This window comes from Sardina pilchardus, chromosome 14 (assembly GCF_963854185.1).
Source record: "Sardina pilchardus chromosome 14, fSarPil1.1, whole genome shotgun sequence".
NCBI lineage: Eukaryota > Metazoa > Chordata > Actinopteri > Clupeiformes > Clupeidae > Sardina > Sardina pilchardus.
In genome coordinates this window covers 6,568,049-6,593,048 of record NC_085007.1, presented here as the reverse complement: position 1 = coordinate 6,593,048, position 25,000 = coordinate 6,568,049, and the positions used below count along the sequence as shown (strand labels likewise).

At 50.1% G+C, this 25,000-nt stretch overlaps 1 protein-coding gene across 1 annotated transcript in view; it reads right to left on the bottom strand.

Annotated features, from left to right (window-relative positions):
- Nucleotides 1-25,000, bottom strand: part of si:dkey-220k22.1 (multiple epidermal growth factor-like domains protein 9) — a 106,221-nt gene that overhangs the window by 18,457 nt on the left and 62,764 nt on the right. The window contains exons 3-4 of the mRNA XM_062554731.1: nucleotides 14,183-14,322; nucleotides 3,936-4,085 (exon numbers count right to left, since the gene is read on the bottom strand). Of these exons, the coding sequence (XP_062410715.1) occupies nucleotides 3,936-4,085; nucleotides 14,183-14,322 (290 nt within the window). The remainder of the gene's footprint in view (nucleotides 1-3,935; nucleotides 4,086-14,182; nucleotides 14,323-25,000) is intronic.

The following is a 25,000-nucleotide window of genomic DNA, read 5'->3' as shown; positions in this document are numbered from 1 at the left end:
GCTCACACACCGAGGGCTTGGGCACAAGTCACGTCACCGAGTGGGCACAGTAGCAAAGTGACTTTGCCTTGAGTCAAATGCAGCTACAGTAAATGCAGCATCACTACCCTATACTACCCTGTACACAAGTGCACAAGCACACAGACACAGAACACATCCACACACAGCATGTACACATGTCTTGGCATACATACATCGGCAGAGTCATCCATGCACACACACACGTGCAGACACACAAATGTCCGTGCGCACACACACGCACACAAAAATGTCTACCTGACTCTCCCCATCCATCTGCTGAGTTCTGAGGCCTGTCAGTCTGAACCCAATCAGCCACAGTAGCTGCTGCCGGGCATGTCCCCTCCCTCTTTTCTCTCTCACTCACACACACACACACACACACACACACACACACACACACACACCATATTAGCACTACACACAGGAACCAGCGTGATCCCCTTTGCCGACGGTTGCCACAGCAACCATGCTCGCTTGCACCCGTTCTCTTTGTCATGGTGAATTCTGGCTGTCAGTCAGCGCTAATGCTGTAAAACTGACAGCTGTGTTGAAACAGAGAAAGAGAGAAGAGACGAAAAGGATGGAATGATGAACTGTGACGGGAGAGCAACATCAAATAAAGAAGATGGCGCACAGAAAGGAAATGAGGGAAAGAAGAAACCAGTGAAAAAATCTATAACAAAAGAAAAATAGATAAGAGAATTAAAATAATGTGAAAAATGTCAGTCATTCTGATGAACAGCGGTATGTGTATGTGTGAGTGTGTGAGAATGTGCGTTTGTGTGTGTGTGTGTGTGTATGTGTGTGTATGTGTGTGTGTGTGTGTGCATGATAGAGAAAGGAAGCACACTGGAGGGTTTATAAAGAGCTCATCGCACCTCCAGCGAGGGACAGACAGGTGTACCCGAGTGAGACTGAAGCTCAATTAAGCCGTCTGATTCTGCACTCCCAGCCTCAGCCCCTGTGACAGCGCACCATCACCTCCAACACCACCACAGCTCCAGCGCACCATCACCTCCAACACCACCACAGCTCCAGCGCACCATCACCTCAAACACCACCACAGCTCCAGCGCACCATCACCTCAAACACCACCACAGCTCCAGCGCACCATCACCTCCATCACCACCACAGCTCCAGCTCACCATCACCTCCAACACCACCACAGCTCCAGCGCACCATCACCTCCAACACCACCACAGCTCCAGCGCACCATCACCTCCAACACCACCACCACCTCGCCCCAACTCTCTCTTCTCCCTTTCCCTCTTTCTCTCCATCAGTCCTTTATCTCATTTGATAACTCCTTTCCCCATCCCTCTATCAATCCCCAACACTCTCTCACTCCCCCTTTCCCTTTTTCTTACCCTCTGCTATTCGTCATCACTCCCCCCCTCTTCTCTCTCTCTCTCTCTCTCTCTCTCTCTCTCACCTGCTCTCTCCCACCTTTCCTCCAATCTTGGTCCCATCACATCTCTTTGAGGAGTCAATCAGAGGACAGATGGCTGACCTTTACTCTAAAAGATTACAGCCATATTTCACAGGTCCCAGACCTGCTGTACAGATCAGACCCTGTCTATAGGCACTCACCCAGCGGCCCCGCCTTCCCTGAGCGTCTCCTGGACACGGACCTGCGTGACCTACATGACAGAGAACGAGTACTCCGCTGAGATGCCCCATCAAGGTCAGAAGTAGAGCCCTTTACTTTCAAGAGCCTCTGAGCAGAGCATGGACTCCTCTTCAGGTTCATTAAAAAGAGAGTTGCCAAAGATTAAAAAAAAGAGTTTCACAACACTTCAAGATACAGAGTGACTCCCCAGGGACTGGAGAGGCTTGATGAGATTTTACGCCGAATGAATCTAAATGACTGCGAGCTCACAGACCATATAAAATGAAGGGGGAAAAAGATGAAAAACATGGCACAGATAAACTGTCTTCTACCGTACAATCTAATTAATTGCATGACATCCTCGCTCCTCACCCTTCCATCCACCCACCCACGCACACACACACACACACGCACATTTGCACACACACACACGCACACGTGCACGCACATTTGCACACACACACACACACACACACACACGCATATTTGCACACACGCACACACGTACCCAAATTAAGACAGAAATGTGAGCTTTTCCGTCTGCTACCAGAGTGCTACACTCTAATCTGCTTTCACTCACAGACCTGACGATGCTCATTCATTTCTCTCGCTCTCACACACACACACACACACACAAACACACAAACACACAAACATACACACATACACACATACACACATACACACATACACACACACACACACACACACACACACACACACACACACACACACACACACACACACACACACACACACACACACACACACACACACACACACACACACACACACACACACACACACACACACTAAACTTCATCTACATATAAAACCCAAATTATTAAAAACAGTCCGGGGAAATCAAAATTCAAATCAAAATGAGTATTACTCCACTCATCAACAAACACCCCATAATAATAACACTGATGGCAAAAGAGTAAACCAGACCCATCATCACACACCTGATGCAAAGATTTCATCAAAAGTCCAAGCAGCAAACAGTTGCTATTTGAGAGGGCCTGGGCAGCGGGAGCAGCCCTAATGCTGTGAGGCACGGCCAGGCCAGGGAGTCATCGCTCTCATCTGTCGTGAGCTCTCAGGATCTGGGCGGCCTCGCCTCCGGACCACAGTGTGCTCTGTTACCATAACAGGGTCTAAGCGGGCCAACGCAAACACGCAGGAACAATATTACCTCATACTCAGAGCCCTTTCTGACGGGCAGACGGTTGCGCTCTCTGAAAGGTTAGCCAAGGGAAAGACAAACAGAGTTCCTCTGGCTTCGTGTAACATGAGTGCACAAGTTCAGCTGGGTTTGGGGTTTTAAAGGCAAGTGTTGCAACTTGCAGAGATGAGGCATAATTAGACGTAGAGTCGCCCCCCCCCTCCCCCACACACATTCACATGCAGAATTTCCACCTGTCAATGAGTGTGTTATCAGTTCTACCCTCATGACCGTAGAAGCGCTGGCGTCAGCAGACACACCCAGAAGCGAGAGATAGAGGGAGAGATAAAGTAGAAGAAGAGAAATGGAGAGACAGTCAACAGACAAGACAAGCACAGAGCACAAGCACAAACACAGGCACAGGCCATGTCCCGCCAAGAGAAAAACAACTAGTGATTTTCCCTGTAGCCCAAAAGCAAGAGGAGCAACACGCTCCAGAAGAGAGGTTTGAGTGGTGCACACAGACAGAGGAGGGAAGAGAGACACAGACAGAGAGGAGAAAAAGAGGGAAGTAGAATCCCTTCCCTCTTTCGTTTTCACTCTCACACAGCATAGCCAGCATAGCCTACACGCACACACACACACTGAAATAATAATAACAAACCTCAAAAGTGCCGTCTGCAAACTTCTGACTAGCTCCCCCCCCCCCCCCCCCCAGCACTTTAGAAAAACACGCACCAGTTCTCCTCAGCCACTGGGCTCCCAGAGTGGAGGGAGCGGGCAAAGGCAGAGACCCAGCGAGCGTTACGTAAAAAGCCGACACGTCACTCCCACACACCGAGCAAAAGGGTCTCTCTGCCTCCAGACCAGCCCTGGCATGGAGTAGCCTAGAGAGACCAGGGGTAGCTGACACAGAGGCAGAGAGAGAGAGAGAGAGAGAGAGAGATGGGGGTGGGGTGGGGTGCTGGTGGTGGTGGAAGTTAACCTAGTTCCCAGGCTGGGAGAGCTGGGAGAGGGAGAGAGCAGTGGACTTTCCACCAAGGCTAGGCTAGGCTAAGCTAGGCTAGGCTAAAGCTAAAGCTAAAGACTGGAGCTACCGGCTCAAAGGCTCACAGGAGGAGGTAAGGGGAGAGGACTCACCGAGGTGACAGCTGCCCGTGGAGGTGACACTGGAGCAGGGACAGGGAGTGCAGAGGTCTGTGAGCGGCGAGCCGGGCGTCCGGTAGAAATTATACTTGCATTCCTCGCAGGCGGGGCCTTTGGTGTTGCCCTGGCAGTTGACGCAGACGCCTGAGAGGAAAGAGAGTGAGAGAGACTGTGAGTGTGTGTGTGTGTGTGAGTGTGTGAGTGTGTGAGCGAGAGAGAGAGAGAGAAAGAGAGAGAGAGAGAGAGAGAGAGGGAAGTGGTATGTGTGTGTGTGTGTGTGTGTGTGTGTGTGTGTGTGTGTGTGTAAACACTGGTGAGGTCTGATTGACAGAACGCTAGCCCAGTGAGTACAGGGCAGAGGGGAGGAGAGAGGGAGGGGGGGGGGACTGAACTGGGGGCAGCTCGCTTGTGAAGAAGTAATGAAAACAAACAGTGTAGGCCGGCACAAGGGGAGGGACAAAGCACACACACACACACACACACACACACACACACACACACACACAGGCAAATGCCAAAGTGCATAAAGCACTGCAAGTGCTAACAAGTGCGTTGTGGCTTGGGTGCTCAGAGCGGCAGGAAGGAATGTGTGGAGAGAGAGAGAGGGGGCGGTGGAGCAGACTGAACACATGCTCCCCTGATTACAGCCTGATAAACACCACACTGCTGCTGCAACAATCACATTGCATAACACAACATCAAAGATGCTCCACAGTTAATTCTCAAACATAATGCACTCAGATAGGGCTATAAAACATGTGCACAGGCGATTAAACATCTGAAGATGCAGTTACGATTTACACTGGGTGTGATTAGAGTCTTTTGTGGTACGTGGATTAATGGTGGGACTTGAATAGAAATCAGATCCTGGCTGCAGCGAGACCTTTCTGCGTTCTTCATGCAGACAAAACGCCCATTTTGACCTAAAAAAAAGAAGCTGGGTGAAGATCTAGAATCTAGATCAGCGTTCCATCTCTTGGGCACATTAGAATCGGGGCGAATCCAGCTGGGGAGGAAATTAGGCTAAGCAATTAAAGACACACACACACACACACACACACACACACACACACACACACACACACACACACACACACACACACACACACACACACACACACACACACACACACACACACACACACACACACACACACACACACACACACACACACACACACACACACACACACACACGTAAACGCGAGCACAGAAGATGCACCTGGACACAAAGCGAGGCTCCTGAATGCAGGTACGTACGCAGTGGGCCCGGATGAGAGGCCCAGGCCAGCTCAGTGTTAAAGCCTGAAGAGGGCGGCGGTCTGTGATGTGGCTGGTGTGTGATGAGGCTGGTGTGTGTGTGCTTTAGTGAATGGAGCGGAGTGTGTCTGTGATTCATTATGTGTCGAGCTGCAGCACTGGAGGAGAGGGGGGCCGTGATTATTTAGGTGATAATTGAGCGGCTGGCGCGGGATGAGATGGAGGAGCTCGGAGGCCTCGCCACCCCCACCACCCTCGCCACCCTCACCCCCACCCCTCCTCTCCTCTCCTCCTGACAATCCCACAATTCACATGCTGATGAGCAGCTGTGGTGGAGTAGGGAGCAGGCGGGTAGGCGGGCGCGGGCATGCGTGTGTGTGTGTGTGTGTGTGTGTGTGTGTGTGTGTGTGTGTGTGTGTGTGTGTGTGTGTGTGTGACGACATAAACGCCATGCAAGACGTATGGGGGAACGGAAGAAAGAGAGCCGCTCGAGAAGCGGGGCTCTTTTTTCCTGTGCGTCGCGGCGGACACGGCCTCCTTCGCTGTGCTGTCTTGTCGCCGCGCTCGCTCGCTCAGCGGTTCCTCTGATGTGGAACAGGCTGGTGGGTGAAGGGGAAAGAACAGAGGGGGCGAGATGGAGGAGAACGCCGGGGCGGGGTGACGCGAGAACCGCCGTGACACAGAGAGAGTTGGCGACCAGGAAGTGCTCGGCGCCCTCTGCCTGCAGTGGCAGCTGAATTTGCATGAGCGCATGAGACGCTCGTTCTGGCTCAGCAGCCGAGAGACACGGCGCTTCCTCGACCGGCCACTCGCCAGGCTGTCTCTGACCGGCTGCACACAAGTGGCCCGGTCTGTCACCACACATGTCCCTATCTACTCTATGCTTATGTGTGTGTTGGGGTTGTGTGTGTGTGTGTGTGTGTGTGTGTGTGTGTGTGTGTGTGTGTGTATGTGTGTGTGTCAAAAACTTTTTCTGTGTGGTATGGTGTATGTGTGTCAGTGTGAGTGTGTGTGTGTGCGTGTGTGCGTGAGTGTGTGTGTGTGTGTGTGCGTGTGTGCAAGAGTGTTCCTATATGCCAGTGTATGTCTGGTATCCACATCAGGAAGTGTGCCAGATGCAGAGGGGCTGATGGGAACTCGTGTGGATACCTGCGCTCAAGGCTGCAGACGTGCATCATGGGAGAAAAAAAAACCCCTCTTCCCTAAAGCATGTTCCCAAACAGTTTTTGCCTTTAGCCAAAAGCAGCAGAACTTCCAAATGATCTCACTCTCACCCCCTCTCTCTCTCTCTCTCTCTCTCTTTCAGTCTCTCCCTCTCCCTCTCTCTCTTTCTCCTTCACCCCATGACCTTGTTCTCTCTATTCTGTTCTTTTTCTTCTCTATTTCGGTCCTCATCTCTTCTCCCCCCAACAGAACTCTCTCCTAGACTCCAAATGCCTGTTCATGAGATCGGTGGCCTGTGGCGCGTAAGCTGCTTATTTTCATGCTCATATAAATTTGCAGTGAATTATTTTGGATCACAGAGGAATAACGCACTCAGCGTAATGTTTTTGGACTTAATGTTTTTTAAAGCTGTTGAACTGAGCCACACATGGTGTGTTCCGTGAGAAAAAGGCCGTAGTCAAAACTCAATTCTTGGAGAGCAGCTGGAGCAAGGGGACATATGTGGCCAGTGATAGACTACACAGTATGTTTTGTGAATGAGATTAGATAAAGAAAACTGGAGAAATAGACCGGGTAAAAATGTTCTCATGTTCAATGTTCAGTATAAACAATAGAATTTCTATTTAAAGTCGGCAGTAGTAGTCTACTTTTGATAGTTTGATTTGTAGTGACTCTCTCAAGACATTTCTGGGGGCGGGGAGGCAATCTTGGAAAGCCTCCCCTGGGTCAAGTGCGTCCCGCGTGTTCGTTGGGCTCGTTTCAGACCCCGGGCCGTCTCATTTGTCATTTGATTTAGCTTCCGTTCATGCAGGGAAGTCCTCCGGAGGCCTCAATCTCTTTAACAGGCAGACGAGCCCTGATTCAGGTAAGCAATTCAAAACACGGCAACAAGGACAAAGCATGAAAAGGATACAGAAACCACTCATCTTCTCTCTTCTCCCCCGGGCCCCCCTGCCCCCCGGCCCCACACCCTCCTCCACCATACTGCCTGCCTGCCTGCCTGCCTGCCTGATTGCTCCAATCTTGAGTGACATCCACGCATGGTTGGTCAGGTACCTGGCCTGTGTGAAATACCCAGGAGGCCAACAGAGCCTCCATACCATCAGAGCCAAGTATTTTCCAAGCAGTGCTGGGACTCTAGAGAGCCAGTAGGACCTGATTAAACTCTCTCTGTGTGTGTGTGTGTGTGTGTGTGTGTGTGTGTGTGTGTGTGTGTGTGTGTTTGTGTGTGTGTGTGTGTGTGTGTGTAAGCATATGTGTTTGTGTGCACATACTACGGTGTGTGTAATGTATATGTTTTGGGGGTTGTCTGTGTGTGTGTGTGTGTGTGTGTGTGTGTGTGTGTGTGTGTGTGTGTGTGAGAGAGTGTGTGTGTGTAAGCATGTGTGTGTGTGTAAGCCTACGTGTGTGTGTGTGTAAGCATGTGTGTGTGTGTGTGTGTGTGTGTGTGTGAGGGAGAGTGTGTGTGTAAGCATGTGTGTGTGTAAGCCTACGTGTGTGTGTGTGTGTGTTTGATGGGCAGGATCAAAGGCCCATGTATCCACAGGGCTGGTGTCCTGTCAGACAGCTCCACTGGGGCTCTTCCGCACACGCCCCCCCCCCCCCCCCCCCCCGCCGGGCCCCCCAGGACGGAGGAACAAAGAGCGGAGTGGGATCATTAGAGCCCCATGACCCCCCCACTTCCCCCCCCCCCCCCCCACACACACACACCCTGTTCTACTGGCCTCCAGCGCGCAGGGACGAGGGTCCGAACCCCCCCATTAACACAGCAGCACTCGCTCTTACAGCGCCATAATGACCTCGGGGTTATGGGGCCACACAGGAGACCGGGGAAAGGGAGGGAGAGGGTCAGAGAGAGGAAAAGAAAACAGAGGGAATGGAGGGAGGAGGGGGAGAAGAGGGGGAGAAGGGGGGGGGGTCAGGAGAAGAGGAGTTGGATGAACAGCGGAGGGGAGGGGTGAAGGAGGAGAGGAGGAGGAGAAGAGTAGAAACAGACAAAGAGGACAAGATACAGGGATGGAGAGAAGAGGAGAGAAGAAGAGAAGAGAGCACAATGACAGCATGTGTGTTTGTGTGTGTGTGTGTCCGCCGATTCATTTCATACTGGCCTTTAAACATCCGGCGAACAACTGAGAGTTAGAATTGACCAGTGTGGCCCAGAGTGTATGAGGAAGTGCGGCGTGGTGCGGTGCGGATATCCTCCAGACAATTCTCTGTTCATCACACACACACACACACACACACACACACACACACACACACACACAGTAATGAACTCCTGATCTCCTCTGATTTGTTATCTGCTGCAGTGCTCCTGCTGATTAAGAGGCCTGGTAGTAAATGGCCCATTCTCTGTGTGTGTGTGTGTGTGTGTGTGTGTGTGTGTGTGTGTGTGTGTGTGACTGCAGGGGCTCCATCTCCCCTCTCCTCTCCTCTCCTCTCCTCTCTTCTCCAGACGACTGATGGGGAAGTAAGTGGGCCTGCAGGACCTCAAGGTCAGCTAGCTGATGATACACTCTATATGGATTATGACAGGGAATGCTGCCTTAAGTAGCCGCAAAATGGCTACAACATGCAAGCATACGCACAAAGACAAATGCACACACACATACACACACACACACACACACACATCCTACCATGTAAGGGCCTCTTGTAGCTCGGTTCAAAGCAGATCAAAGACTGATGAGATGAAAGAGGAAGATGCTTTTTCACACAGATACACGCGCACACCGCACACACAAGCGCATACACGCGCGCACACACGCACACGCACACACACACACATTGTCCTTTAAACAGGACGCTAGCCACGAGTCTCCTTCCAAAGCCCATCAACTGAGACAAATGTAACCACCAGTGAAATCCATTTATAGCATCATTGACTAATTGACGTCATTGACCCCGTCACTTTAGCACCCGAGAGAGAAAGAGTCACCCCTGAGTGTCAGCATCCCTCACCCTCATTAACTAAAACCACAGGCCCTTAAACTCCTCACCTTCATCAACAGCCCTGCCAGACGTGACTGCTCCCAGGTCAGGGGGCTCACGCCAACTAATCAATGGGCAGCTTAGAAGTGGAGAGCAAACTGCTCAGAAAGTTCCACTAATTCTAGGCGTGTGTCTCAGCCTCATGCTCTGGGCCAGATAATTCCATTCATTACTTAAGCATTATCGCACGAGTGGGAGTGGTGTTGTTGGCCAATATCGCCACGGCTGTGGTTCGCCGCAGGCACGAAGCCGAAGGCTGAGTGCCGTAGGTAACAACAGCCGTGGCGATATTGGCCAACAACACCACGACCACGTTTTATTTAGCCCAGTTCCTCCGCTATGCGAAGTAGGCCTAGCTCAGAACGCTTGTGGTTGCTATGCAACTGCTAAGTCAAAGAACATGGAATGCCGTCTCTGGTTAAATCAAAGCGAAGAATCAACGTCGCGGAGTGATTATTAGCTGTGAAGAGTCACCAGTGGTGATATCGGTTAATATCACCACTGATAGAACGCGTCTCGTCCAATCAGATATTGCTAAATCGTTCGACCGGACCTAACTGTTGTATAATTGCACATCAATACAGAAGCTATGTCCACGAGACTAGACAATCCAGGCAGTTGACAGGAAACGATAAAGTGAGGGTAAGGTGTGTGCGTGTGAGGACGAGGTGTGTATGTGTGTGTGCGTGTTTGCATTATGTGTGTTTGTTTGTGAGTGTGTGTGTGTGTGTGTGTGTGTGTGTGTGTGTGTGTGTGTGTGTGTGTGTGTGTGTGTGTGTGTGCATGTTTGTATTGTGTGTTTGTTTGTGAGAGTGTGTGTGTGTGTGTGTGTGTGTGTGTGTGTGTGTGTGTGTGTGTGTGTGTGTGTAGGACTTATTTGGAGAGGCCATTGTGAGGTGCTCTGCTGCCCTGGCTAAGTGCGGAGGCTACAGTATGCACCTGCGGGAGCGTGCTCAGATAACGGTGGCAGCAGCGGGATGCAGTGAAATAATGAAACATTACTTTTTATACATGTGGCCAGTGATAAGAGCGTCCGTGATTAATGACTGCACCCAGAACAGGAACAGAGCTGCGCGACACAGAGAGAGAGAGAGAGAGAGAGAGAGAGAGAGAGAGAGAGAGAGAGAGAGAGAGAGAGAGAGAGAGAGAGAGAGAGAGAGGGGGGGGGAGAGAGAAAGGGTGAAAAAGCAAAGAAAAGTGCTGAAGAGGTGTAGAGGCAGCAAAGCTCCAGCGGGTCCCTTATTCTCTCTGATGGCTCTCTTTATTTCTCTTTATTTCTCTGAATCAGCATAATTACCCTCCCCAGCTCTCGCCCACAAAACACACCCACCATTTACAGCATTCTGTGTGTGTGCCTGTTCTCACCCACCATTTACAGCATTCTGTGTGTGTGCCTGTTCTCTTCAAGGCTTTGTGGAGAACAACGTTACGTCCCCCCACCCTGGCACTGGAGCATTTTCAAGTTTCCACATCTCTTCACCTCCCTGTCGATGGGCCCTTTCTTTCTTTCTTTCCTTCCTCCTCCTCCTCCTCACCCCCCCCCCCTTCCAAACACCCCCCCACCCCCCCCCCCCCCCACCGCAACTGGAACTCAGGCAAAAAGGGAGCTCCTCTGGGCCCCTGTTCAAACGTACGAGTGCGTTTGAAGATGCGCCGCTGCGCCTCCCCCCCCTTCCCTTCTAGAACAGTCCACAAACAGAGCCGCCGCCACTGCCTCTGCTTCTGCTTCTGTTGAGCGGTGCAGGGGCATCAATATTAAAAACACATGTCCTCTTGATCTAACACATTTTAATGGATGCTCTTTCTGTCAAATTTTGACAACTCCACAAGCACTGCCCAAGGGGGAAAAAAATAAAAAAAAGAAAGAGTACAAAAAAGGAAAGACAAAAAAAACTCCTCTTTATATCTCTAGTCTACAGATACTGGATAAACTCAACTTAGCACCCAGAGACTAGGCTGCAACAACAGTACTGGACAGCAATTACAGGCAATCAAGGCCAATTAATCATGGCAAGCCTCTAGTGAGGGAAGTGTAATTAGCTTATCTTCTGGTGTATACTTAGAGCAGTGCTTATTAGCGCCGGCTGGAGTGATGTATGTGTGTGTTGGAGGCAGAGAGAAAGGGAGAGCTGTGGGAGCATTGTGTTTAGTGGTGTTTTTGTGTGGGATGGTGATTGTGCTTGTTGTTGTATGGGCTCATCCCTGGCCGAGGAAGGGAGGGAGGAACGGAGGAACGGAGGGAGGGAGGGATGGAGGAAGGGAGAGATTCCCTGATTGGTAGTGATAAAGGGTAGAGAACTGCAATGAACTGGACTAGACTGTTTCAACTCAGCTGGCGCAACACTGGTGGTCGAGACGGTTAGTTAGCTTGGCAGGCCAAAACAACATACTCACAGACAATGTCTCCCTCTCTCTCTCACACACACTCAAACACACAAAAACAAATATGTAAAAAGATGCAGCACATGCACTGTTTTTATGCTGGGTGAGTTTCCCCAGAGGCGAGAGAGACTCACACACGCCCTGCGAATACTGAATCAGATTTGTGATTGACTGGCCTGCAGTCCCGGCCTGGCCCACAGGAGAACAACTCGATGAGTCTGCACATGCCATTACATAACTGCTGATCTATACAGCACATGGACACATGGATGAACTCGGGCGAAACGAGGACACTGCTTTCACGGCGCAGACGGATGGATGGATGGAGGAGGGACGGCAGGAGGGAGGGAGGGAGGGAGGGAAGGAGAGATGGATGGACGATCGTTGGGATTCAGCTTAGGGGTGAGGAGGAGCCGTTTTCACCACGGCTATTCTCCAGGCACGGTCACGCAGAGGGGGGAATTTCATGATCTAAACATATCTCGCTGAGGTCATCGGATGGAAGTCATTGTCATAGACACACACACACACACACCCATATCTCGCTGAGGTCATCGGATGGAAGTCATTGTCATAGACACACACACACCCAGATTTCAGCGAAGAGAACACAACTGAGGCGTGAGGTCACTACATTTATATCACAGCACAGTACAGTCATGCAATGACTTCACCACTGATCTATAAAGAAGTTATTCTTTATAGATCAGTGGACTTCACAGACAAACTGGGAATGGACATTTCTGTTGAGCCCTGTTTGTTAAGGCACAAGTCTAGCAGGCAGGCTACATAGTGTTCCATTTGTGGCGCGTACGCTGCGACAATTAGCTTCCACTACAGTATGATCAATGGAACTGACTACACCAGACATGATCGCAGAGTGTACATTCGAAAAAAGTACACCAGTCCTCGAAAACTATTTTTACACTCTGTGGATGGAGCACTTCAATTGCACAACCAGTGTAGCCCAGCTGTAAGCTTTACTGTGGTAGTGAATTCTGATGATCAACTACACGGACCATGTGCTCAGCTGTAATCCTGAATACATTTCTTATAATTCAAAAAGTTCCTCGACAAATCATTTGCTTCTGTTTGAAGAAAGAGGACATCAAACTTGTGATAACGGCATTCCATTTTTGTTTATTTGCTTGCTGGCTTTTGGGAGTGCTCTTTTTTTTATGCTGAAGTGAACAAAAATTGCCTTCACAATAAAAAGCTAAAATGGCAAATCCCCCCCGAATAAATAAACACATTCCAGTGTGCGAGCCCATGGAAGAGAGATTGATTCTGACCCTCAGCCGTTACCTGATCCCATTCTCGACTGGCCCATCTATCTACTGTACGTACATTACATGCTATAACTCTTGCTTCATGATCTAAACATATCTCCGTCTCTGTAACGGGAGGAGAGAGGAGAACACTCCCTGCTGAAAAAACCAGCCTGACCAGCTAAAGGTGGTTTGCTGGTTGACCAGCTTGTTAACCAGCTTGTTTGACCACCCTTTGATGGTTAACCAGCTAGACCAGCAAAACTCTCGCGAAAACACACCTTCAGCTGGTTTACCCAGCTTATGATGGTAATTCAGCTGGTTTTGATTGTCGTACCACCTTAAGCTGGTCATTTTAGTTGGTGTTGCTGGTCTACATTGCTGGTTTTTACTGGCCACGCCAGCTTATGTTGGTCATTCTAGAAAACCAGCTTGACCATCTTTGTCAAGCTGGACAGGCTGGTCACCAGCATGACCATCTTAAACCAGCTGTATCCCAAACGACAGGCTGGTCACACCAGCACGACCAGCTTCCTCAGATGGTCACGCCAGCATGTCTAGCTGGTGGCCAAACCAGCTACACCAGCAAGACCAGCAATAAGAACTGTGTTTTGGGCAAAGACCAGCTAAAACCAGCTAAAACCAGCTACCAGCCTAAGCTGGTTTCTTGCTGGTTTTTTCAGCAGGGCTGTAACTTGTGTTTGACTGTTTTGACTGATGATACACTCGGAGACGAAGAACATTGATGAAGGCAGCATTATCATATTTGCCTGCATGGGTCAGGAAGTTCAGCAGGGTCAGAGTGTGTTTAGAGGGGGCATAAAGATGAGGTCCGCCTGCAGACCAGACTTTGAGAACACCCAAACCACTCCTCTTAAAACTGAGCAGCCAAAGGGGAGCTGAACAGAGGAGAGGAGGAGAAAAGAGGGAGGAGAAATGGTAAATGGTAAATGGACTGCATTTATATAGCGCTTTTATCAGCTTCTGCGAGCACCCAAAGCACTTTACATATCATGGCGCACATTCACCCATTCACACACCGATGGTGAAGAAAAGAGAGGAGAAGAGAGAAGACGGGAGAAAACGGGAGAGGGGAGGAGGAGATAAGAGAAAGGAGAGAGAAGGAGAGAGGAGAAGAGAGAAGACGGGAGAAGATGGGAGAGGGGAGTGTCTCACCTGACTGGGGGTGGCAGTAGTTGCTGTGGTTGTTGCACTGGCATGGCTGGCATCCCGTGCTGCTGAAGTGGGAGAAGCCCGGGTGGCAATCGTCACACTTGTCCCCGTACACGCCCGTCTTACACTGGCACATGCCCGAGCTGAGAGAGAGAGAGAGAGAAGGATAGAGACATATTAGGATGGAGGTTGTGTCTTCATAGGCTACATGGCGCTATGCTCCATACATATGATAAGTCTGTTCGATTCCTGGAAAGACATCATGGATAAAAGCACCAGTGGAGTGAAGTACATACACACGTATCTAAATAAAGGTGCCAGCTACAGTGCATCCATATACAGCAACTTTACACACGCCTATTGTTCCACCCACACATCCATTACACACACACACACTTATTTTGCTCTTCACACATTCACCCACAAATAAATCACTCACACACACACACACACACAAACAATTATTTTGCTCTTCACACATTCACACACAAATAAATCTTCACACACACACACATACACACACACACGCACGCACGCGCACACACACACACACACACACACACACACACACACACACACACACACACACACACCTCTACATCTAAAACAGATGTGGTGTAGTGTCTTGTGGTCTCGGAGCTGCCTAGCAGGAGCAGGGCTCTGTGTTCCAGTGAGGACTACTGTCTGAATAAGCCCCATTGATCGCCCCCCTGCTAGGAAGACCACAGCCCAGCTCTCCCCTCTCACGGCCAGACTGATCCAGCACACATCAAACACCCCCGCCCCCCCCCCACACACACACACATATCTCCTCCCCCCCCCCCACCCCACACACACATCTCCTCTCCTCCCCACTCTTCTCCCTTGGCCTTACTCTGCGAGTCCCTCACCTCAGCAACCACCCCTCCCACAACGCCCCCACACACATCTCCTCTCCCCACCCCCCCGCCCCACACACACATCTCCTCTCCTCCCTACTCTTCTCTCTGGGCTTTACTCTGCGAGTCCCTCACCTCAGCAACCACCCCTCCCCACACCACCCCCTCTCACACCACTCTTTAGTAAGTCCCACTTGTGCAGATTTGCGAAGCCTTTCTTCCCTCGGACCCTCTCTCCGCTCCGGAGCTTCAAAAGCGCCTGTGTGTCGGCTCGGACTCAAAGCCCCCCTGTAAAAAACCACGCTGTGTGCGCTTCTTTCTCTCCATCCCCCCTGCTCTCTCTCCACTTCCGCCTTCAAATAGTGTTTCCTTTTAAAAAGACGACTCCTTCCCTTTTTCCTTCTTTTTTTTTTTAGCCCTTCTTCGTTTCTTGAAATGTTCAGCGAAAGGGCAAAGGGAGAAGGTCTGGGAGCACATCTGTTAGCGCTAATGTGTTACCCTGGGGGAATGAATGGGGCCGGTTCCCCGGCGTGCCAGAACATTGGCGGGGTAATGTCCAGATAAGCAGACACAGAGGGTTCTAAAGGAGCGGAACCGTCGCACTGCCCATTTATTCGGGGCCTGATGAATGAGGGTCATCAATTCCAGGGACACATAGCAATTGCGCCAAGCAGATTTGCTGCACAAGGACAGTGCCTGTGTAACGGGATTGGGGCGGAAGCCAGTCAAACGACACAACAATAAAAGCACATGTTAAACACAAAACACACACACACACACACACACACACATTCACGCACACACACAATTTGAATTTCCTGCTAATTATTGTCAGTGGTACTGTATAAAAAGCCCAGCCCAGCAAATGGGTGGAAACTCTGTGTGCTAATCCCGCCATTATTTAAGAGCTCAGGATTTCAGGCAGGGACATGGGGACATTAAGTCCAGCATAATGATCAGGTTTGAGGCCCACTCCCTGCGGTAAAAGAGGGCGTGTGAACGCCTCCGACGCTCGTCTGTGGCTCTGAGACTTAAGTGCCAGACATAAAGTGTTTTAGAGGGAGCCTTTCCCACATAGCGGAACCCACGGAGCAGGTAGCATAGAATGAAGAGCAGCCATCAGCACGACCATCAGCATCTAATGAGACATAACAGTACAATTACCCAGAGCTTAGGCAAACATGCTGGATTGCACCGCTAACTATGCAGAGATAGCACACACACACACACACACACACACACACACACACACACACACACACACACACACACACACACACACACACACACACACACACACACACACACACACACACACACACACACACACACACACACACACACACGCACACGCACACACACACAGACCTGTGAAAGACATATCCCTGCTCATCTGGCCAAGCTTAACATCAGCACAGCTCCGTAGCGCTCCCACGGTCTAGATGAGTGGGCTGCTTGTGTGCTGAATACTATCAAGTGCATAATTTCCGTTCGGTTTACCCATTCACTGTAGCACAACCCTGGGTCTAGGCCTTGCCGGAGGAGACCAAACGAATGAACTACAGTACAGCTATGTTTGCTCTGCTTTGACAACACACACAGAAGGGGATATAGGAACAAAGATGTTCAGTCTGACATGCACAATAGACCACGATACACTCCTCCAAGACATACATTCATATTTATATGGCCTATCCATTTACTGTAATACACACCCAACCGTGCATACACACACACACACACACACACACAAACATTCATACATGCATGAGCGTACACACACATACACACAGAAAGACACAGAGTTTTGATTAATAAATAGACCATGAATTATGGATAGAGCCCCCCGGAGAGGAGAAGGAGTGCCTCCCTCCATTCAGCAGAGCCGGCGTGAATAAAGAGGAACTGCGTCTGCCTCCCAAAACAAGCTCCAGTGAACAGTTAGTGCTCAGGCAGCTCAAACGTGTACGGGTGGGTTGTTTACACACTGCGCTAATTTACAAGCATTAAACCGCGTGGGCGTGTACACATTATTTCATCTGTCTCTGAGTACACCACACACACACACACACACACACACACACACACACAGACACACACACACACACACACACAGACACACACAGACACACACAGACAGACACACACAGACAGACACACACAGACAGAGAAAACTAGGAAAAGAGTCGCGCGAGTGTGCATTTGCAGCCATGTAATGGAGCGTGTCAATCTATTAATGTTTTATGATTGTGTGGTTTGTCAATTCTGAGGCAGTGAGTACAAATCTCTCTCCTGCTTCATCTTTAATTATGTGATTCAACACAAACTTACTGCAGGCTCTGAGACACTGGATAAATGTTGACTAAGCAAATGGGAGAACCTTTTATAATTATTATTATTAATTTATTTTTTTGCTAATACCCGTGTAGTACGCGTGTGCTGTGAGCTGAGGCGATTCTGTTTGATGTGGTTTTGATGTTCTCTCTCTTCTCTCTCTTCTCTCTCTTCTCTCTTTTCTCTCTTTTCTCTCTTTTCTCTCTTTTCTCTCTCTTCTCTTTTTTCCTGCCGTCATGTAAAAATGCTGCGAGAGCCGCTTGGCAGGAGCCTACAGCTAGCGCGCCGCGGCAGGGCTAGCATCTGTCAGTGGGCTGTGTGTGTGTGTGTGTGTGTGTGTGTGTGCGCGCACAGGAACAGGCCGCGCTAGCACAGGTGTGCCCATACGCTGCCATATCATAGTGAGCTGCGCGCACATGTTCCAGATTATTAACTCGCCGTGAGCTCCTGGACACCGCCAGCTCGACTGGCTCCCTACGCTACACACCAACTGTCGCTAGATCAATATACAGTAGGAAAAGCTTCATTAAAGTGGCCCCATAGATTGCTTACTCCTACACACACACACTGGGTCTGAGATGGATGGTGTACATTAATCTAGTTATCTAACATGGCTAATAGTCCCACTATTAGTGAGTGGGCAAGCGGCTAGAGAGGGGAGGGAGGAGGAATCATTATCTTACGTAAGATAAAGGCCATCAGGTCTTTTCTGTTTATTTTGCTAACAAGCATAATTGCTCATTCGAGTGGTAATTGCTGCGGCAGTACAACACCACCGGCATGTGGGTGAAGCTTTATGATCTTAATTGAAGGAAATTGGCGTAGATGTGTGTGTGGAGGGGTGATTAGAGGAGGCGCTGGCTGCCCCGGCTACACGCTGGGCATCGTGTGTGTGTGAAGAGGGCGCTCAGGAGCTCTCACTCTGCCCATCTCGTGCTATTAAACTCCGCTGAAATGTCCAGTTCAGGAGCTCTCACTCTGCCCATCTCGTGCTATTAAACTCCGCTGAAATGTCCAGTTCAAGAGCTCTCACTCTGCCCATCTCGTGCTATTAAACTCCGCTGAAATGTCCAGTTCAGGAGCTCTCACTCTGCCCATCTCGTGCTATTAAACTCCGCTGAAATGTCCAGTTCAAGAGCTCTCACTCTGCCCATCTCGTGCTATTAAACTCCGCTGAAATGTCCAGTTCAAGAGCTCTCACTCTGCCCATCTCGTGCTATTAAACTCCGCTGAAATGTCCAGCGAGCGAGCGAGCGCTGGCTAGCGTGAGGCGTGCCCCCCTCGTAAGCCGTCAAAAGCAACTCTCAGAAGGGCCATCAAGATGCCCTGCCTCAAGCTGCCCTCGGGGTAGCGGGCAAAGGCAGCCGTCGCCATGGCAACAGCACCTCCGTCCCCGGCGCAGCTGCCCCCGCCGCGATAAGAGCACCAGCGTGCAGCATCGGCGTGGTAACGACCGTGACGACAACAATGCCTTTTGAGATGGGGGGGGGGCAGAGGTAGGTGATGCCGTTAGCAAGCAGTGCTTTGATGTGAGGGTAGTGAAATGCATTGATTTACAGGACACTTACAACCCAGCCCACAAACACAAACACACACACACACACACACACACAGCTCTGTAGCATAGTGAGATACGGCCAAAGTTGCCCCTGAGCCGCATGGCTGGTTGTGGTGCAGCTGAGAGGCAGTTTGTCAAGCCCACGAGCCAAAGTTTCAGACTTCCAGAAACCATCAAATGATCAAACAAACTCCTGTGCTCTGAAGTGCACGAGGAGACATGCTCGGAATGTTTTATTGAAGGCTCAAACGCTCCACTGTGTGTGTGTGTGTGTGTGTGTGTGTGTGTAGTCATCTACATAAACAAACATATAAAGGGCTGCAGTGTATATGAAGCACTTAACCGTTACAACAGCAACATAAGCAGTGTGCGCTTATGCCATTTAGACTGCCTCAACCAAACACTTTGTTTGTTAGTGTCATTAAGGTTGTTTAAGATGCAGTCTTAGTTTTACATTAGGGATGAATCACACGATTTTAAAAGCAATTGCTCAATGCAAATGGCTGAAAGAACAGCCTCATCAGATAGCAAGCCTGCATGATAAATACCTACTCTTTATTACAGGGCATCTTAAGTGTTGCTTTAAATGAACCACAAAGCAACATCAAACACAACGTTTTTCCTTGGGTACACACACTGTAATTGGATTCTCCTTGCTGATGTACTACCAAATAAAACAGACACTCTGGATAACTCCAATTAAACAAACACACAACAAATTATAGTGTTTCCCATTGATATGATCTCATAGTTGTATTATAGTCTAGGGTATTTTCGGTATTTTTATCACATCATTTTGTTTTTGTTTTTTTTGTGGGGGAGGGGGTTGGGGATACGACAATCTATTGGTAATGCAAACGGACTGACTGCAGTATGATACGATTGAGAGGACGGTCATAGGAGGACAGGCAAAGGAGAGAGGGTCCCTCCAAATCCAAATTCTTAAGGCCTGCTCTGGTTTGGAGACAGACTTGAATTAACATAGGCTTGCACCTGTGGGGAGAATCCCATCAGTGCAATTTTTCGGTGGTGGCGCTTGTGCCCAAAGCAATGCATTAGCAACGCACCAGCGAGACAAAGACAAAGGCTTCCGTGGCGGGGTGGGAGGGGGAGATAGTTGGCTGATATCTCTATCGCTAGTCGGGGAAAAGCAAACAGCCTGTTCCTGCTTCTAACATCATCTGAGCCACGATACTATCTCAATCTCCATTACATCGCCTTATCAGACACCAGGCATGTCTGTCTGTCAATGTCAATTCAGAGAAGAATGACATTTCAGACAAAGGACAAATTAATACGGACTGAAATGTCTAAATTCACACGTCAAAACCTAACCTGAAACGCACGAGTGCTTTGTCTTTGTGTCTCCGCCAGGCCTCTCAGTCCAAACAGGGCTGCTGATGAAGCTGGGGAGATTGCTGCAGGAGTCGGGAGGTACGTGCAGTGCACGCATGCTCAGGAGAGCCCCGTCTTCTCTTCAGCGTGATTTCTCCAAAGTGCTGCACATCAATCAGAGCAGCATGTGGAACAGACACACACACATGCACACACGCACTCACGCAGAGCGAGAGGGAGAGAGAGAGAGAGAGAGAGAGAGAGAGTGAGACAGGTGGAGAGAAGGAGAGACCAACTTGGTAAGTCGTCACACGTGCCATTCTGCGTAAATGTGGAGCGAGGTAAACATACTGTGGAGTCTCGGTGGGCGGTCCAGGTCAACCATCACAAAGACAGAGACCCAGTGGAAGCAGAAGGAGAAAACACACTCAGCTGGAACGTCATCTGCAACAGGCCACAGCCTGACCCAGAAACACTAGCACTGCACTGCACTGCACACACTGGGATGGCCATCACAGCACACGACTGGATATATATAGCATCACACGCAGCTCTCTCTCTCACATACACACACACACACACACACACACACACACACACACACACACACACACACACAGTGGAGAATCTGCTGATTTGAGGGTTATTTCAGATGTCAGACGTACAGCTATTGATATAGGAGTGGTGAAAGTGCAAGCTTCAACAGCCTAACACAATTCTCTCTCTTGCTGTGTGTATGTGTATGTGTATTGGCTTTCTTTTCAAAGCAGTAAAATACATGGTTTGACCAGACACAAAGAGAAGAGAGTGAGAGAAAGATGGAGGGAAAGAAAGAGAGAGAGAGAGAGAGAGGGGGAGTAAAAGAGAGAGTTTTTCTACACGTACAGCCCCTGTGAGATAAAGTAGTACAGTCATCTCTCCAGGAAACTCCGACCATGTGCTGTTGTAGCCGTGTGTGTGTGTGTGTGTGTGTGTGTGTGTGTGTGTGTGTGTGTGTTTCTACAACCACAAACTGGATGTGTGGTCACAGATATAAGCTGGGAAGCTAAGAGGGGTTGAAGAAAGTCAACAGCCCTGCAAGTTGAACAGCGCATCAGCAAACGCACTGTATTAAAAAATAGCATTTTCACACGAGTATTCTAATGGACGATGAGTGCAGAGAGCCCCACACACTAGATAAAACCATCCACCCAGCACCTCCGTACCAGGAGTGGTGTGGTGTGAAGAGAGGTGTCAAGAGCTAGATTGACAGGGATGGAGAGTGGGAGAGAAAAGAAGAGAGAATTCGAGAAGGACAACAGCGGGGATTGAGTAGATCCATTCTGATCAATAGTGACAGGCACAGCGAGAGAGAGAGTAGAGAGAACGAAGTATCGGGAGAGAAAAGGAGAGGGAAACAGACAGACAGAGAGGCAGTAATGGGAATGATCTGAGCCCACTGCGCACCCACCAGCTTTACACTGCTGCATTCATTATTCACCTCACAGCTACACCAACAACTGTACGCTGGACTAAGCACTATTCCAACTTGTCCACAACCTTACAGCAACATTCCAGCAACATTCCCTCAACCCCTCTAGCTGTTACACCCGACTGGCTTTGGAGTCTTGTGCTCAACAACCCGTTGCTGATGGGGCATCCTTTTACACGAGCGTCTCTGGGAAAATAGATGTGGGAGGAACAAGACGACGCGCGGCGCGGCACGGAAGAGTTTGGATTCTGCCCGTGAACAAACGAGCCCACAGTGGCAAAGCCTCGAGGCAGCGCTCCTCTGACGGAGGGGGGGGGGGGGGGGGGGGGGGGGGACGAAGAGATGAGCAGGAGGGAGGGACGGAGGGATGGAGAGATGGAGAGACAGAGAGACAGAGAGAGGGGGAGTGAAAGAGAGAGAGAGAGAGAGAAAGAGAGGGAGAGGGAGAGGGAAAGAGAGAGAGCGGGATCAGCTACAGTCAGGGTTTGTGGGTTTATTGATCAGAATGTGTCAGATCTGTTTGAGAGGAGACAGAGCGCAGGGACTGGGCTCGCCTCAGCCTTCCTCTGACGGGCAGGAGCCCTGAAAAGCCCATTTGTAAGGCCATCAGCTCTGAGGGCTAATCCATTGTATCGCCACATGCTTCCATTTCAACAAAAACCTTCCAATATCTGCTCCTATTGAACAAGCAAGCTCATTGAAAACGCATTCATCCATATTTCCTCTCACTTCTTTCTGTTCCGCTCATCTATTCAGATTGTTTTTCCCGCGAAAGACAGGAGAGGAGGAGGGAGGGAGAGAGAGAGAGAGAGAGAGAGAGAGAGAGAGAGAGAGAGAGAGAGAGAGAGAGAGAGAGAGAGAGAGAGAGAGAGAGAGAGAGAGAGAGAGAGAGAGAGAGAGAGAGAGAGAGAGAGAGAGAGAGAGAGCGAGCATGCCCTTCCTTCCTTCGGCGCTGTTAGGGACGTCTGACAGAGATGAAAGCAGCGTGGCAAAGCAATCAGCTCCAGTTGATAATGACACAAGCAGGGGCCACGGGCAGGTCCCCTGGGACTGACCCTCCATCAATCAGCCGGATAAAACACATGGTGATCCACGGAGTCCACGGCCGCTTGGAAACCACTGTGATGTCCCTCTGCAGGGACACACTTAATGTATTCTGTGTGAGTGTGAGTGTGAGTGTGAGTGTGAGTGTGTGTGTGTGTGTGTGTGTGTGTGTGTGTGTGGTGGGTAAATGATGTTAAAAGTATAAATGATGCATGGTGCGTGTTTGCGTGTGTGCGTTTGTGTGTATGTACTGTATGTGACATACATCAAGAGATTAGAAATTGTGTGTGTATGTGACTGATTGAATGTGTGTGTGTGTGTGTGTGTGTGTGTGTGTGTATGTGTGTGTGACAGACTGGCCCTTATCTGTGGATATGATGAGAGCAGAGAGAGAATGGGCACCTCGCACCAGCAGAGGTCTGAGCATCCATCTGCCACAGACAAGCGTCCTTCAGCACCGTCACGGGGAGTGTGAGGACATCCAACCAGGTGGCAGCCGCGCCCCAGGAGGAGGACACTACACCACCCCCACACACACACACACACATACCCACTACACAACCCCTACACACACAAAACCCCACATACTCACTACACAACCCCAACACACACAACCCCACATGCCCACTACACAACCCCAACACACACAACCCACATACTCACTACACAACCCCAACACACATAACCCCACATACCCACTACACAACCCCAACACACATAACCCCACATACAGTACCCACTACACAACCCCAACACACATAACCCCACATACAGTACTCACTACACAACCCCAACACACACAATCCCACATAACCCACTACACAATTCCAGATACCCACTAAACAAACCCAACACACACACAAACACACACTTACAACAAACTGCACGCAAACATCTTGGCAGAGACTATGTCCTTTGTCTGACACACATACACACACACACACACACACACACACACACACACACTGTTTGCGTACATACCATCAGGGGTGTAGCAACAAGAGGTGACTCCTCTCTGAATTCCTAAGCTAATCATGCATATATCTGGGTGTTAATGAAGCCCGCCGTTCAGTTTGTGGAGGACTTACTCCAACATTAAAGCCTTTGCTTGTTCGCATTTCTGCAGTCAGAGCAGAAATCCTCCCCCGAGTCCCCGTCAATGAAGTCACCTCGCGGTGGCACTGTTTAATTTACCTGGGATTAAGCACCATGCAAATGGCTTTGAATTGCAAATGACACAGAGAGTTTGCACCGTCTGAGGCCCGGAGCCAAATTGTAAAAGGATGTAAGAGCAGGCTGGAGCCGGCCAATAGAAATACAAATTGCAGAACGGCGTCCAGAAGCATGTTGTTGTTTCACAGGGCCCCGAATAAAAGTAACGAATAGGGACATATTAAAATGTGAGGAGGAAGCACCATTTCCTCAGGGTTAAAAAATAGAACTTCTGTGGGCTGAGAGTACATCCGTTACTGTTGTTTTTCAAGATGGACACTTTGGCTTTATGTGGCGGTGGGGTTGTGGTGGGGCTGGGGGTGGGGGTGGGTGGGGAGCGATGGGCCCAGTGGGGCATGACTGACTGACTGCACTGGCCCGCCGCCATCCGTCACCCCCAGAGCAGTCGGGCTGGATTAGCCACGGCCAGGTCCGGCCCACCCTGCCCTGGCCTGCCCTGGGGCTGTGGCGCGTCTGATAGCTCAGCTCTTTCACCCCCCCCCCCCCCCCCTCACTGACGCAGAGAGAGCCCCCCAGGCAAAGCTCCAGCTCCACTCTGCTGCCACTGCAAAGTTTACTCCATGAAACAAACAAACAGGGCAAACACAAAACAACGGACTACCAGACGTCTATTCAACAGCGGTGTAAACTTGGCGCTGTGTGTGTTTTTTTGAAAGGAAAACACACTTTGAAGAAAAAGAAAAACAGAAGGAAGCAATGTTCTGAAAGTGGAGCTTTATATATAGAGACGTCTGATGACTAAGACTTTCCTGGGCTGAAAATAAGCCCCCTGGTGAGGGCAAGGGAGTTGGCAGAGGTTGCCGACAGTGATGGCGGCGGAGGTGGTGGTGGTGGTGGTGGTGGGTTAGGGCTAGCAGTAGCAGAGGAGGAGGAGGAAGAGGAGGGGGAGGAGGAGGAGGAGGAGGAGGAGGAGGGGGCGGTGGCGAAGGCTCTTTGGCAGCCGTGTGTTGGGGCTACGGGAGGATTAG